Source organism: Rhamphochromis sp. 'chilingali' (assembly GCF_963969265.1).
Source record: "Rhamphochromis sp. 'chilingali' genome assembly, chromosome: 14".
In the NCBI taxonomy this organism is placed as follows: Eukaryota; Metazoa; Chordata; class Actinopteri; order Cichliformes; family Cichlidae; genus Rhamphochromis; species Rhamphochromis sp. 'chilingali'.
Genome location: NC_137941.1, coordinates 3,673,049 through 3,686,166, shown reverse-complemented (window position 1 = coordinate 3,686,166; position 13,118 = coordinate 3,673,049). Strand labels below are relative to the sequence as shown.

General features: G+C 41.4%; 1 protein-coding gene across 2 annotated transcripts in view; it reads right to left on the bottom strand.

The window, feature by feature from the left end:
• The window catches only part of adarb1b (adenosine deaminase RNA specific B1b), a 124,868-nt gene that overhangs the window by 17,247 nt on the left and 94,503 nt on the right, over positions 1–13,118 (bottom strand). For both annotated transcript variants that reach the window (XM_080903862.1, XM_080903863.1), the window contains 3 exons: positions 8,757–8,831; positions 4,880–5,805; positions 1,259–1,373 (listed from right to left, as the gene is read on the bottom strand). In XM_080903862.1, coding sequence (XP_080759988.1) covers positions 1,259–1,373; positions 4,880–5,805; positions 8,757–8,784 — 1,069 coding nt within the window. In that variant the 5' untranslated portion in view covers positions 8,785–8,831. The remainder of the gene's footprint in view (positions 1–1,258; positions 1,374–4,879; positions 5,806–8,756; positions 8,832–13,118) is intronic.

Here is a 13,118-nt window from a genome sequence, read left to right as displayed (position 1 = left end):
ATTTTTTTTTCATATCAGTCGCTATTGCTATATATCATGATAACTAAAATCTTTCTCTTAAAGTTCAAGAAGACCATAAATAAAATGAAATTAAAATGTATTAAATGCTCCAAATTAATAACGCAGACATTAATATAAAAAAATGAAAATAATTTTTTGTATAGATTTAAACAATTTAAAACTGTTGGGGATCAACCCCATAAATAAATAAACAACTACCATTCGGTACATACTCACAGCTCAAATTCCAATAAAAGAAGAACATAAATAAAACTGACATATTCACTCGGCTGCGGTCGGCTTATGCTCTGAGGCAAGAAATAAATAAGCAAATCAAAATTACAGACTGTGCGAGTGCAGTACTGTCAGGTGGGCAGCGTCTGTTGTAATGCATGCTACAGGAGAGTGCGTCTGGGAATGTGCAGTCTTGTATTTTGTGTTTTAAAGGACGATTTTGCTTCAGATGGCAAAAACTATCAGCAGTGTTGCCTAGCTTTATGGAAACTTGTTTTTAAAATAGTAACAAATGGATGTTAAATTTGCATTTTTATGATATTATTAGATTATTAATATGATTCTTAAATAATTTTATTTAACTACATTAAATATTTGAAGTACTGCCTGGCTGGTTGAAGGCTGATACAAAACAACGGATGTCAAACTTATTAAAGTTGTCACATATGATTAAAAATACATAATCAAGGACACATTATAAGGCTATACAAATATAAAATCTTAACCAGGACCTACCACGCTCATTATTATTCTTTTACTCTAACAGAGCAGCTTCATATGAATCACTGTTCAAAATACAGCCTTTCCATATTTCCTTGGCATTTTTGCAGCTCCTCTATTCATCCTGGTCTGAAAGAAGGTATATTGACTCCGCCCTCTTCTCTTTAAGCTAACTTTCATCTGTAAATGTAGCTTTTAAACAGCAGGCGGGTGGAGTTTCTGTTCTCACAGCTTGAGGTTGGTGTTTGAGATGACCACATTAGGGATATTGTCTCTAAGTGAGACAGAAAAACCGTAAGCGAGCATTTAGAGCACTTTGAAGCCTGAACTTCTGGCTCACAGGGTTTTTTTTTTTTTAAAAATATGTTTACTATGAGCATCCAGCATCCAGTAAATATGCCTTCAGCTGTATTTGTTGTCAGCTGCTTTTTCTGGGCTTATAACCACAAATTCCCTCTGATGATGCTCTGAAACAGCCTTTGCTGTGTACAAACGTGCCAATAATCTCTTCCTCCACTCTTACCTGTTGTCATGACGACGCCTGCCAGCACTTTTCGCCGTGCGTGCGGGGACGTAAAGTTGTCTGTCAGCTCACTGAACTTATCCACAACCAGGCGAGAGACCGCATCAGCCAGAACCTGGAATTACACACACGCACACACACACAAAGGCAGACAGAACAACAGGAAGCCATGCACACATGCAGACACACAAACACGAGCTTGTGTCAGATATGTCAGCTTACAAAGCATGTCTGATGTTATCCTCCCCTAGAGCACTGTGTACCTGTCACAGTGTTAGCTTCGGCTTCAAACAGCACTCGGAGCGTTGAAACAGCAACAAGTGAAACTAGGCTGACCCCCTGAGGTATACCTAACCATCTTTCAAGCAACGCTGTTTGAGTTCTGTCTGACAGCTATAATTTACCATCTCCCTCGTGACAGTGAATCACACGGCAAAAAAAAAGGAAGAGCAAAGCAAACAAGCAAACCTGAGCAACAGATGCTCGGTGACACCCCACAAAGGTTTAAAAATCGAGTCCAAGTTATGTGAGAACTTCACAAGTCTTCTGCTCATGGACACGGCTCCCCTAGCTGCTCTTTATTCATCACTAATGTGATGGAAAATGACAACAAGCATGAGGAGAGATGACGGCTGGGTGATCGCAAATTAAGAAAATTAGTCCCAATTTTACTTCCCTGCTACTTCAAAGTCACCCACTCGTAGCCAGACCATTTGACTTTTTCCGAACGCCAAGGTCATCTATGACTTTTATTCTCTAGGGGTGTAAAAAATACACAACTTTCCTCCGCGTTTCACCAAAACATGTCCAGAATGGTTTGGTAATAAGCTACTGTCTAATATTTTCTTTGTTGCATACTGAATCATTTCTAAAAAAAAATTAATTATCATTATTTTTTTTGGTTTGGTTGGAGTTTCTATGCAGCGGCACATGACCCATTATACCATGGCAGATGGAAACAGGCTGCAGAAATTAAATATCAAGCGACAGAGAATTAATAGAGCAATTAGTGGGGGCGCTATCGTTAAAACGGGCTGCTTGCTGAACGAAACAGTTGACATGTGGAGAGCGCGAGTAAAGAAAAGGGAGGAGGCTTCGGGGAGGGGACTGTTGACAGTGTGTCGTGCTGATTAGCTTTGCTGCCTGTGTTATCTCTCTTCACACACTGCCAGTCACCTCTACAGCGGCATCTAAAGGTACCGCCTTCCTTTAGTCTCTGCTAACCTGGTGTGAATGAGATTTCAACGATAACCTCGCAGAACAACAAGAGCTTGACAGGCGGATCAATTCGAACTCAACAAGCTACAGTGGAATGAGTTCACTAGTCAAGTTATTTTATTAACAGCCTTTAATTCAAGGATCTTTGGCCAATATGTAGTGTTGGAAGAAAAGCTGATTTTTTGAAACTTCACACCTCCGTTTGCTTACAAAACCAGTCTCAGTTTTGATTAAGTGATTAGACTTCTGTCTTTCCCACTTTTGCAATTTTTTGAGTTTTAAAGCTACGTACAATTGACAACAACTGACTTACAGTGGGGCAAAAAAGTATTTAGTCAGCCACCGATTGTGCAAGTTCCCCCACTTAAAATGATGACAGAGGTCAGTAATTTGCACCAGAGGTACACTTCAACTGTGAGAGACAGAATGTGAAAAACAAAATCCATGAATCCACATGGTAGGATTTGTAAAGAATTTATTCGTAAATTAGGGTGGAAAATAAGTATTTGGTCACCTCAAACATGGAAAATCTCTGGCTCTCACAGACCTGTAATGTCTTCTGTAAGAAGCTTTTCTGTCCCCCACTCGTTACCTGTATGAATGGCACCTGTTTGAACTCATCATCTGTATAAAAGACACCTGTCCACAGCCTCAAACAGTCAGACTCCAAACTCCGCCATGGCCAAGACCAAAGAGCTTTCGAAGGACACCAGGAAAAGTATTGTAGACCTGCACCAGACTGGGAAGAGTGAATCTACAATAGGCAAGCAGCTTGGTGTGAAAAAATCAACTGTGGGAGCAATCATCAGAAAATGGAAGACATACAAGACCACTGATAATCTCCCTCCATCTGGGGCTCCACGCAAGATCTCATCCCGTGGGGTCAAAATGATCATGAGAACGGTGAGCAAAGATCCCAGAACCACACGGGGGACCTGGTGAATGACCTGCAGAGAGCTGGGACCAAAGTAACAAAGGTCACCATCAGTAACACACTACAACGGCAGGGAATCAAATCCCGCAGTGCCAGACGTGTTCCGCTGCTGAAGCCAGTGCATGTCCAGGCCCGTCTGAAGTTTGCCAGAGAGCACATGGATGATACAGCAGAGGATTGGGAGAATGTCATGTGGTCAGATGAAACCAAAGTAGAACTTTTTGGTATAAACTCAACTCGTCGTGTTTGGAGGAAGAAGAATGCTGAGTTGCATCCCAAGAACACCATACCTACTGTGAAGCATGGGGGTGGAAACATCATGCTATGGGGCTGTTTTTCTGCCAAGGGGACAGGACGACTGATCCGTGTTAAGGACAGAATGAATGGGGCCATGTATCGTGAGATTTTGAGCCAAAACCTCCTTCCATCAGTGAGAACTTTGAAGATGAAACGAGGCTGGGTCTTCCAACATGACAATGATCCAAAACACACCGCCCGGGCAACAAAGGAGTGGCTCCGTAAGAAGCATTTGAAAGTCCTGGAGTGGCCTAGCCAGTCTCCAGACCTCAACCCCATAGAAAATCTGTGGCGGGAGTTGAAAGTCCGTGTTGCTCGGCGACAGCCCCAAAGCATCACTGCTCTCGAGAAGATCTGCATGGAGGAATGGGCCAAAATACCAGCTACTGTGTGTGCAAACCTGGTAAAGACCTATAGTAAACGTTTGACCTCTGTTATTGCCAACAAAGGTTATGTTACAAAGTCTTGAGTTGTATTTTTGTTATTGACCAAATACTTATTTTCCACCCTGATTTACGAATAAATTCTTTACAAATCCTACCATGTGAATTCATGGATTTTTTTTTCACATTCTGTCTCTCACAGTTGAAGTGTACCTCTGGTGCAAATTACTGACCTCTGTCATCATTTTAAGTGGGGGAACTTGCACAATCGGTGGCTGACTAAATACTTTTTTGCCCCACTGTAACAAAGACAAATTTGGCCTGATATGGAATTGGATTCCCTCAAAGGCAAGTAATGAAATGGAAAAGATCTAGGATCAGCTATCGCTCCCTGGAATTAAAAACAGTGCATAATTTTCTGAATTCTTCCAGCAATAATCATGTTCTTATCTGCAATTTCTCAAAATCAACACTTCATATCGATCGCCCCACAATGTAACTCATGACCTATGTAAGCATTTAGTGGAACAGTATGTGAGGAAGCACGAGTCTATTGTTTATCCTTATGCATTATAAAACAGTCCTGCTTAACTGATACCCACTGGTGCATCTGATAGTTTTATGATGAGATATGATAATGCACATGTTTTTTTTTATAATAAGGGTTTTAATAACAAGTCTGTCGCAGATATAAATGTATAATGAAGAGCCTAAAGGCAGGATGCAATCAGAAAATCCTTAGATGACGTGTTTCTTTGGCTGTTTGAATTCAAAAAAGAAACCTCTTACCTGGGGTAGGTGAAGCTGCAATCCCTCTCTTGGTATGGGTTGCCGAGATGGTGTCTGGTCTAGCTGCATGTTGAACAGTGCAGACAGGGCGGCTTGCGCTGCCCGGGCTTTAGCCAGCTTCTTGTTGCGCCCTGATCCTTCAAATGTCTGTGAATCCACTGTTACTGACATCACAAAATTCTTGGCGTGACTCTCACCGCTCTCTGAGACAAAGTCATATTTGAGACCCGGCCTAAGCTCATTGAGGATCATGACTGGGTTTTTGCCACTGGAGGGCGAGCTGAATGCAGATGGAGGGGGCAGTGGGGGCTGGACAAGGACACTGCCAGGTGGTGTGGGCAGTGGATACTCCCCTAGTGAATTTAGGGAGCTGCTACCGTTGGAGCCCAGATAGAAGGATTCTTCCGGCGCGGCTGGCGTCTCAAAGCCGTTGAAGAGCATGTCGGGGAAGTCAGCTTGATCCGATGTAAAGTCTGTGTTCACTGTCAGCGTTCGGCCCATGGCCAGATGCGCCTCTGAAGCGTTGGGGAACTGGACGAAGGAACGCAGCGCTTTCTCAGCTGCGTTTAGCTTAGCCTTCTTCTTTGTTGGGCCCATGCCTTCAAACATCTGTCCATTGACCTCCACGGTCATGACAAACACTGGCGCATGCACCGGGCCTGTCTGAGACAGCAGTTTGTACTGTAGACCTGGTTTGATTTCATTCAGCTGCATGAGAGCGTTCTTGGGCAGGACCGGGCCCGGTGTTTTCTTGCGCTTCTTAGCCCGGAACTTGGAATGCGTGTGGCCATTGTTTCCCTCTTCTAGCGGTCGCTTTCGACTGCCCAGGCCACTGCCATTGGGGAGCTGTTCAGCCACTCCCACCCCGTCTTTGCAGGACACGTTGTCCAGGTTTCGGTTTTCCTTTACGTCGGTGCTGCTTGAACCTGCGGTGCCCAGAAAGAGTAACTTACAACGCCTTCGTTGCAGGATCTTGTAAATGCAAAATTTATAGATTCCTTTATCACTCTTTGGAACTGAACCAATGATTTGTGTTCCTGTGTCAAGTTGCAAGAGAGGCTGAATTTTTAACTACCTCCAAAAAAATTAAGATATACCTATGATATAACTACAAATAGCAGAACATCGGTACATGTTTTGACCTTGAAAAATGCTCAAAACTGTATCTTTGCCAAATTTCTGAATAAAAGTATTGCTTCATTTTATTTATTTTTTTGATCAAGGAGTCTTTAAATTGGAAATCAAAATGTTACTTTTTTCACAATTAAAGTTTAAGATTGTTATACTAAGAAAAAGGATCTATTTTTCTGGTTTCACAGTGTTGCAGGTCTCAAACATAAAGACACACATACAAGCACACGTATCGATACTCAACAGAAACACACTCACACGCCAACAGACCTTTTTCCTATTAATTTTTAATCGACTGAATTCACGTAGAAAACCCACAAATGCTTCCAGTGTTCAGTTTTAAACCACAGCAGTGAGATATATACCGTTCTGGGGAACACATATCACTGAATCCAGTTAACAAAGTGGATGGAATATTGGCAAAAATTTTCATTTATAACATCCTTCAGCAAAGGCTTGATAGGTTACTCCTTGCGGTACTCAGGAGAAAGAGAGGCCGCAGTGTGCATGAGTGGGATAGTAGGTTGGGTTGAGGGAGTGCAGGGGGAGTAGTGCAGGGGGAGGAGCTGAGGACCAGGCAAACAGGAGAGTACATCAAAGAGGCAGAAGGAGAAGACTCCACCTACTGCAGGATCCTAAATTCTTGACTGGTGACACGGTGGGAGGTTAAAATGCACTTTATTCCTTTTAGATGAGATTTTTTTTTTAAAGAATCACTGTCATATTTAAAATGAGGACAATCTGAATTGAAAAACTGCTTCTAATGAGGTGCCATTCATAAGACCCTGCGCCTCTGAGATCCCCCCCATGGAGCTTGTCAGAGAACACAGTGTTTAGGTTGCAAAATGACATGCCGGTACCTTCTGCATACTGCGACTGACACGTCTCAAGGCCAAAAAATAAATAAATAAATAAATATTCCTAAGATCATGAACACAAAATGCACATCCCTCATTTTATGAGCTGAAAACATGCAATATTGTTTGGTTTGTTCATGCATTCTGCAAAGTGATATTCATGTTTGGCAAATTAAAGGAGGTGGGCAACTGTGCACAGCTGTAGCCAAAAATAACTATAACCTATTAGAATGGAGATAATCTGTGAGGTACGGCCTGTGCTGCTGATCTTTAACCACCACAGATACCGCTGCGTTAGCCGAGTGGTTTAGCAACCAGGACATAATATAAACTAAATACATTTTAAAATGTACAGCGTGCAGCGCTTGGCTTATTTAGTTTCTTTGCAATTTCTTTGCAAAATCTGATGTTTTCAATGAAAATAATTGCATAAAAGATACAAATGCAAACATTTAGTAGTAATAAAACCTCGTTAGCCATGTTTCATGGTATGAATGGACCAAAAAGCTACTAAAAACATAAAAAACCCAAAATGAGGAGTCTGGCATGCTGCACACATACAAGTGGCACATAGAAAAATCTAGAGCTCCCTTTCCCCCCACTCTAAAATTATTTATTGAATACATACAATTCACTGTATTCGTTCTATTCACTTTATAGTCATAACTTTTCAGGATAGATGTACACTAATACTCAATAAGCGATGGAGCAACAGCCACGATGCCATGCACTGAAATATGGCACACACATGCAGTTGTGATCATTATCATGCCAGCGTTTGTGTAATCAGCATCCATTAGTTACACAAAGAAAAAAAAAAAAAGAATCCCATATGCCCGATTCTTTCAGAGCTGAAATCCTCAGCGAGGGCTGCGTGAACCAAATACTGCAGCCTGTTACTGCAGCTTCACTCAAAGAGTAACTTGTTTGTTGAGGTTTTGATTTGGGATGATTCATGTGATTAAAGAATTTCGAGAGCTGCTAAGGTTGTCACATAAAAGCTAGGAATTCTTTCATGCTTTCCTCTGGTGTTCCCTCTGTATTAAAGAAACGGGGCTGTGTGAGCTCGGGCTGTTTTATCTTCAAATCCATCTTTTGACTGGCAGTAAAAATGTAAGAAAGGGGCTTCAGAGGCTGTGGGAGACAACAAAGACTGTTTTGCAACTGCTTATTTGACTTAATGGAGCAACATAACATGCTTCTTTGCAGGGCAGAAACAGCAAGTATGACACCACTGTTCATTAGAATCGGAAGTTAGGGCTCTACAGGGATGGCAGCTACCTTTGAATATGAGCTCAAAATGGTTGTAGGTGTGTGGAAACAAACTCTGTCAAGTGTCTCCGTGCTTTCTGAGCCTCGGCTGCCGAGTTCAAACCAAAGTGTCTAATTAAAGTTCAACAAACTGGAGCAGAAAAGATTTTCTAAAGCAAGAGATGGAGGTAGAGAGAATCTGAAGTGTGGCCTGGAGCACCTCAGATTTAATGATTAGCTGTCCTCTAAAAAGTTTCAGCGGCATTAGCGATATTTATTTGCATGTGAACGTGTTGCTTTGTGCCTCGGTGAGGATAATTCACAACACGAGTACGAATGGCGCTTTGAAAAAAAAAAAATCAGTTTTAATTTTCATCAGTTTTGGTTTGTCCTAGCATGTCAGACGATTCACTTTAAAAATGTGGACTAGACGCTAGAAAAAACACTTGCGTTATGTAAGCAACCAAACTGTGTCCACACTGATTACACAGCAGAGGAAGACAGAGGGACGTAAAAGGGAAGACACGCAGGCGGACAGAAAGAAGGGAAACAAAAGTACAAGCAGACATTTAAATGTACCGCACAGACAGGAACACGGACAGACAGACGGACAAATGAGAAAATCCGAGCCGACTCACTCATATTCTCTTCCTCATCCACATCCATGGCCACGGGTTTGCTCTGACCTGAGAGCAGCCTCGCACCCGCTGCACCTGGGGGAGGACAGGAAGGTGGACTGCATGAGCACAGACAGAATGATGCACGTAAACATATTCAAAGAGCTCGGGCAGCTACGGCCATGATAAATTTCTAGCACACACGCACACAGAGAACCGTGCACACATTTCACTCTGTAAGTAGCCCCTCATGTAGACATATAAATATTCAGAGACTGAGCGACATCAAGGTGAGAGAGGAGGCCAGGGCTGACAGGCCTTAATAGCAGGAGCAGTCTATTGTGACTTTAATATCCCTCCGATTAGACCTCATTTCCTACTGCCTGCTGAGAGATATACAGCTAGTGACATGGCCAAGTCACTCTGCTGCCACATATACACCCACAACTTATCCCAAGGTGGAGAGTGCGATTAAAGCCCTGTTAAGCATTACTTTCACACTAACATAGAATCAAATGGTTGCATGCAACTGAAATGTTGGCTTATACGGTTATATGGTTGCCTTTTCACTAGTTTTCAGTTTGCGGTGATTCACGAGTGTCTGATTCCATCCAGAGAAAAAAATGTGTGGACCAACAATAAGCAGGCATTTGGAACTACGTCACCTCTCTTCATGCAGAAAGTGTGAGGAGATTAAACCCACCACAGGACCAGCTGTCAGGGGCTGGGTCTGTGTTGAGTTATTTTGTGTTTTTGAATAATTATGAGATAATGTTAAGTTTCAGTATTATTATTTAGTGTGTCTTAGTTGAGTCTTAGTCTGGTTTATGCTTCTTCTAGGTCTCCATCAGTCTTTTCCTGTCTTCTGTGAAGTCTGTCTCGTTATGCCCGTGCCATCGTCTCCCTTACCTGTTTCCATTTACCTCTCCTAGCGAGTTGGTCTTGTGTTCTATGCCAAAAGTTCCATGTTCCATTGTCAAGCTCGTGTTGTTGTGTCTTTGTCTCTCCATGTTTCCTGTGTTATTTTGAAGGGTCTAGTGTTTCCATGTTCAGTGTGTTTAGTTTCACTTCCCCTGTAGCGTCATGTTCATTTGTGTCAGCTGTGTCTCCCCAGGTGTTTCCACTGTGTATTTAAGTTCTCTGTCTTCTTCTGTTCAGGGTCGGTGCGTCTGTTGTCCTCCCTTCACGTCACGTCAGGTTTCAGGTATTTCGTGAATCTGTTCAGGTCATGTTTTGTGTTTTCTCGTCATAGTTTCTTGCAAGCTCCTCAGAATCATGTTCATTTCTTTTGGTCATAGTTATCATAAATTCAGTTCAGTCTCTTCCGCGACACCAATGTTTTTGAGAACAGTAATCTCCATATTTAGCTACTAGCTAACTTCATCCAGTCACTCGACAGGCACAGACAATATCTAAGTAAATCACACATATACACCTCCACACACAAATATCAAATACAGTTAAATAATTTAGTTTCAAAACTTTGAAATATAAAAAAGACCAAAAAACAAAACAAAAAATGAGATGTTGGACAGTTAATGTTAATTTCAAAATCCACCTTTTTACATCACATGAAAAAGAAAAAAGCTGTAAAGGCTGAAGTGAAAGCTAAGCACGAGTCCATCTCCCTGGCAAGACTTTCCAGTTCCTCCTGAGGGATCCTGAAGGTGATAGGTGACAGACTAAAATGAGATATATATAAACCTCTTCTGTGGGCTTGAGGTCCACTCTGGAATCTCCACGCAGTTGAACGTGGCTGAAAGACCTCCAGAGGGACCAGATGCCAAAAGACCACCTCAGCTGCTTCCCCGTCACAGTGGCTTCTAGCCACTTAAAAACTGTAAAGCTAATATTTATTCTTTTAGATGTTTTTTGGTCTCCATTCGTGAAACAATTCGCGATGCCATCTTCATCAGTATTTCTGTGAATGTATTCTGTGTTCTGATTGCTGCTAGCAGGGTTTTTCATGCATACAAAAAGAGGTTTTGGCCTTGCCCCAAAGCAAAATCACCATGACCGTAATAAAAAAAACCCATTTGCATCAGTTTGTTCAAGTGGGAGCTCATTTACTTAAGTATAAAATGTGTTTCTGTGTATTAAATGAGTAGAAGAAGAACCTATTTCAGCTTTCCAGCAGCAGGCACCACCTTGGACAGGTGGAAATCAGTAACCACTGACTGAATTTAATTTTATCAACCAGATAAATCAGTTTCATAACTACTTCAACCTAATTGACATATTTTTCATCTCCAAAAATGTCACTTTTAGAAAACTAGGTTGGCTGGAAAGAAAAATACACCACTGGCTATACTGGTAATTACAGAATTAATAGTTGCAGAAAGTTTCAACTGTGTCACTCGACTGCACCATCAATTTCCCCACCAACCACTTGAAAACTCATAGAGCGACAGAAAATATTGCTGAGAGCAGGGCAGACGGGAGCAGCTGATGAAACAGACTAACAGACTTTGTTAGATGAGAAAAAGAGTTAAAGTGGCAAAGGGGGGAAAAGGCACAGAAGCACAAAGAGAGGGAAAGAAAGCAGGAAAAAGATGGCACTATGATATAGAACAGATTGTGCTGATTCTACTCTCTGCCCGCCTCCCATCAGTGCCCCCATTCCTCAGCTAGACACTTTCTTAAGCTAAACTAAATGGGCTAATTAATCTGGCCTAATGGTGGGTGACAGCAAATATGCTAGCACAATTATCACCCTATTAAAGATTCATATTCCAACCCATAATTGAAAATGAAAAGGTGGGGTGAAGGGAGGATGGGTGGGAGTAAGTCCAACCGAGAGGGAGATGAGAGTCATTTTTCTCAGGTAGCAGAAGCCAGGTGTCACGGCCCCCCACATGCTCATGTAGCAAGTGAGAATCACATCGACACGCGAGACCAGTTAGTTACAAGTTTCTACTTCTGCACCGCACCATGCTTTATGATTTTATGATTGCAGACTTTTCATTTTGAGGATTGGCCAATTGTGGGTAAATGAATTAGAGTCATTTTGTCTAAGTACAAAACCAAATTCCATTCAGTTCACTTTGTCAGTCGTATTCCTCCAACACACACTGCTGTGCAGTCTAATTAGCAGGCGATGCTAATGCGTCTGTCAGTTTTGATTTTCAGATCAGACCACCCTGGCCATAAATCTTCTAAATATGTCTGTGCTCACGTCTGCTCAGTAATGACAGCTTCACAAAAATAATTCATACAGTAAAAATCGACTACAGTTGTCAAAAATAACATTTGTAGATTTGTTAATGTGCCTAAAGTGAATGTGTTACTGGCCTATCAGATCAAATCAAATGTATATGTTTTTCTTCTTGTTTACAGTGATATCTACACATCATTTCCCAGTTTTGAAGATATCAACTTTATTAGAAATAACATGGTGCCCATGCATACCAGGTGTTTCTAAGTTAGCCACAGGTATAAATGCACGTGTTGTACTGACTCACCACATCATTAAGTTTACCTGTTAAACGTGTCCAAAGTAGATATTTAAACATGGCAACCTTCTTAAGTTCAATATGGGCACCAGATTAGGGAAGAAAGGAGACTTCGGTGATTTTGAATTTGGTGGTTGGTGGAGTGTTTCAAAAACTGCTGATATGCTGGGATTTTCCAATAGAAACAATTACAGAGAAAGCTCTGAAAATACATGAGGACAACACTAACAGTAACTATAAGAGCTATAACTATATAAGAGCACACTCCTGTCATCTAAGAACAGGAAACTCAAGCTACACTTCACATGGGCTCATCAAAATTGTACAACAGAAAATAGGAAATACATTTTTGGTCTTATGAGTCTTGATTTCTGACTGCGATATTTGGATTGTAATTTGGCCCAACCCATGTGGAAGCATGGATCAATCCTGCGTTGTATCGTTTGGTTCAAGCTGCTGGTTTTCCAATCACCAGATCTCAATCTAATTGTGCACCGTTGGGATGTGGAGGAATTTCACACGTTTCATGGATGTACAGCTGACAGACCTGTAATAAGTGTCCATGCCCTGAGAAATGCAGATGCTTTGTAGTGTGATACACTCTATAATTAACATTATAAATGGCTTGGTAGCAACTGTAACTATGCACTTTGCATATGACAGACAACTAAGTAATTTTTACCACTGGAATGCAGCCAAAAATATGTTTTATCATAAAATAAAAATTGATTTATATAAATCTTATTTAGTACCAAGAGGATTTAAACCCCATATAGAATGAGCCAAGAAGGCTGCGAGAATATAAAAATAGGCATTCTTATGGGATTTCAACATTTCTCTTTTAAAGATCAGACATTTTTGGACATTAAAGCCTGCAAAACTAATCTGGACATTTGCATGCATGAGGATTTACAAGACACTGGAAAAGGCA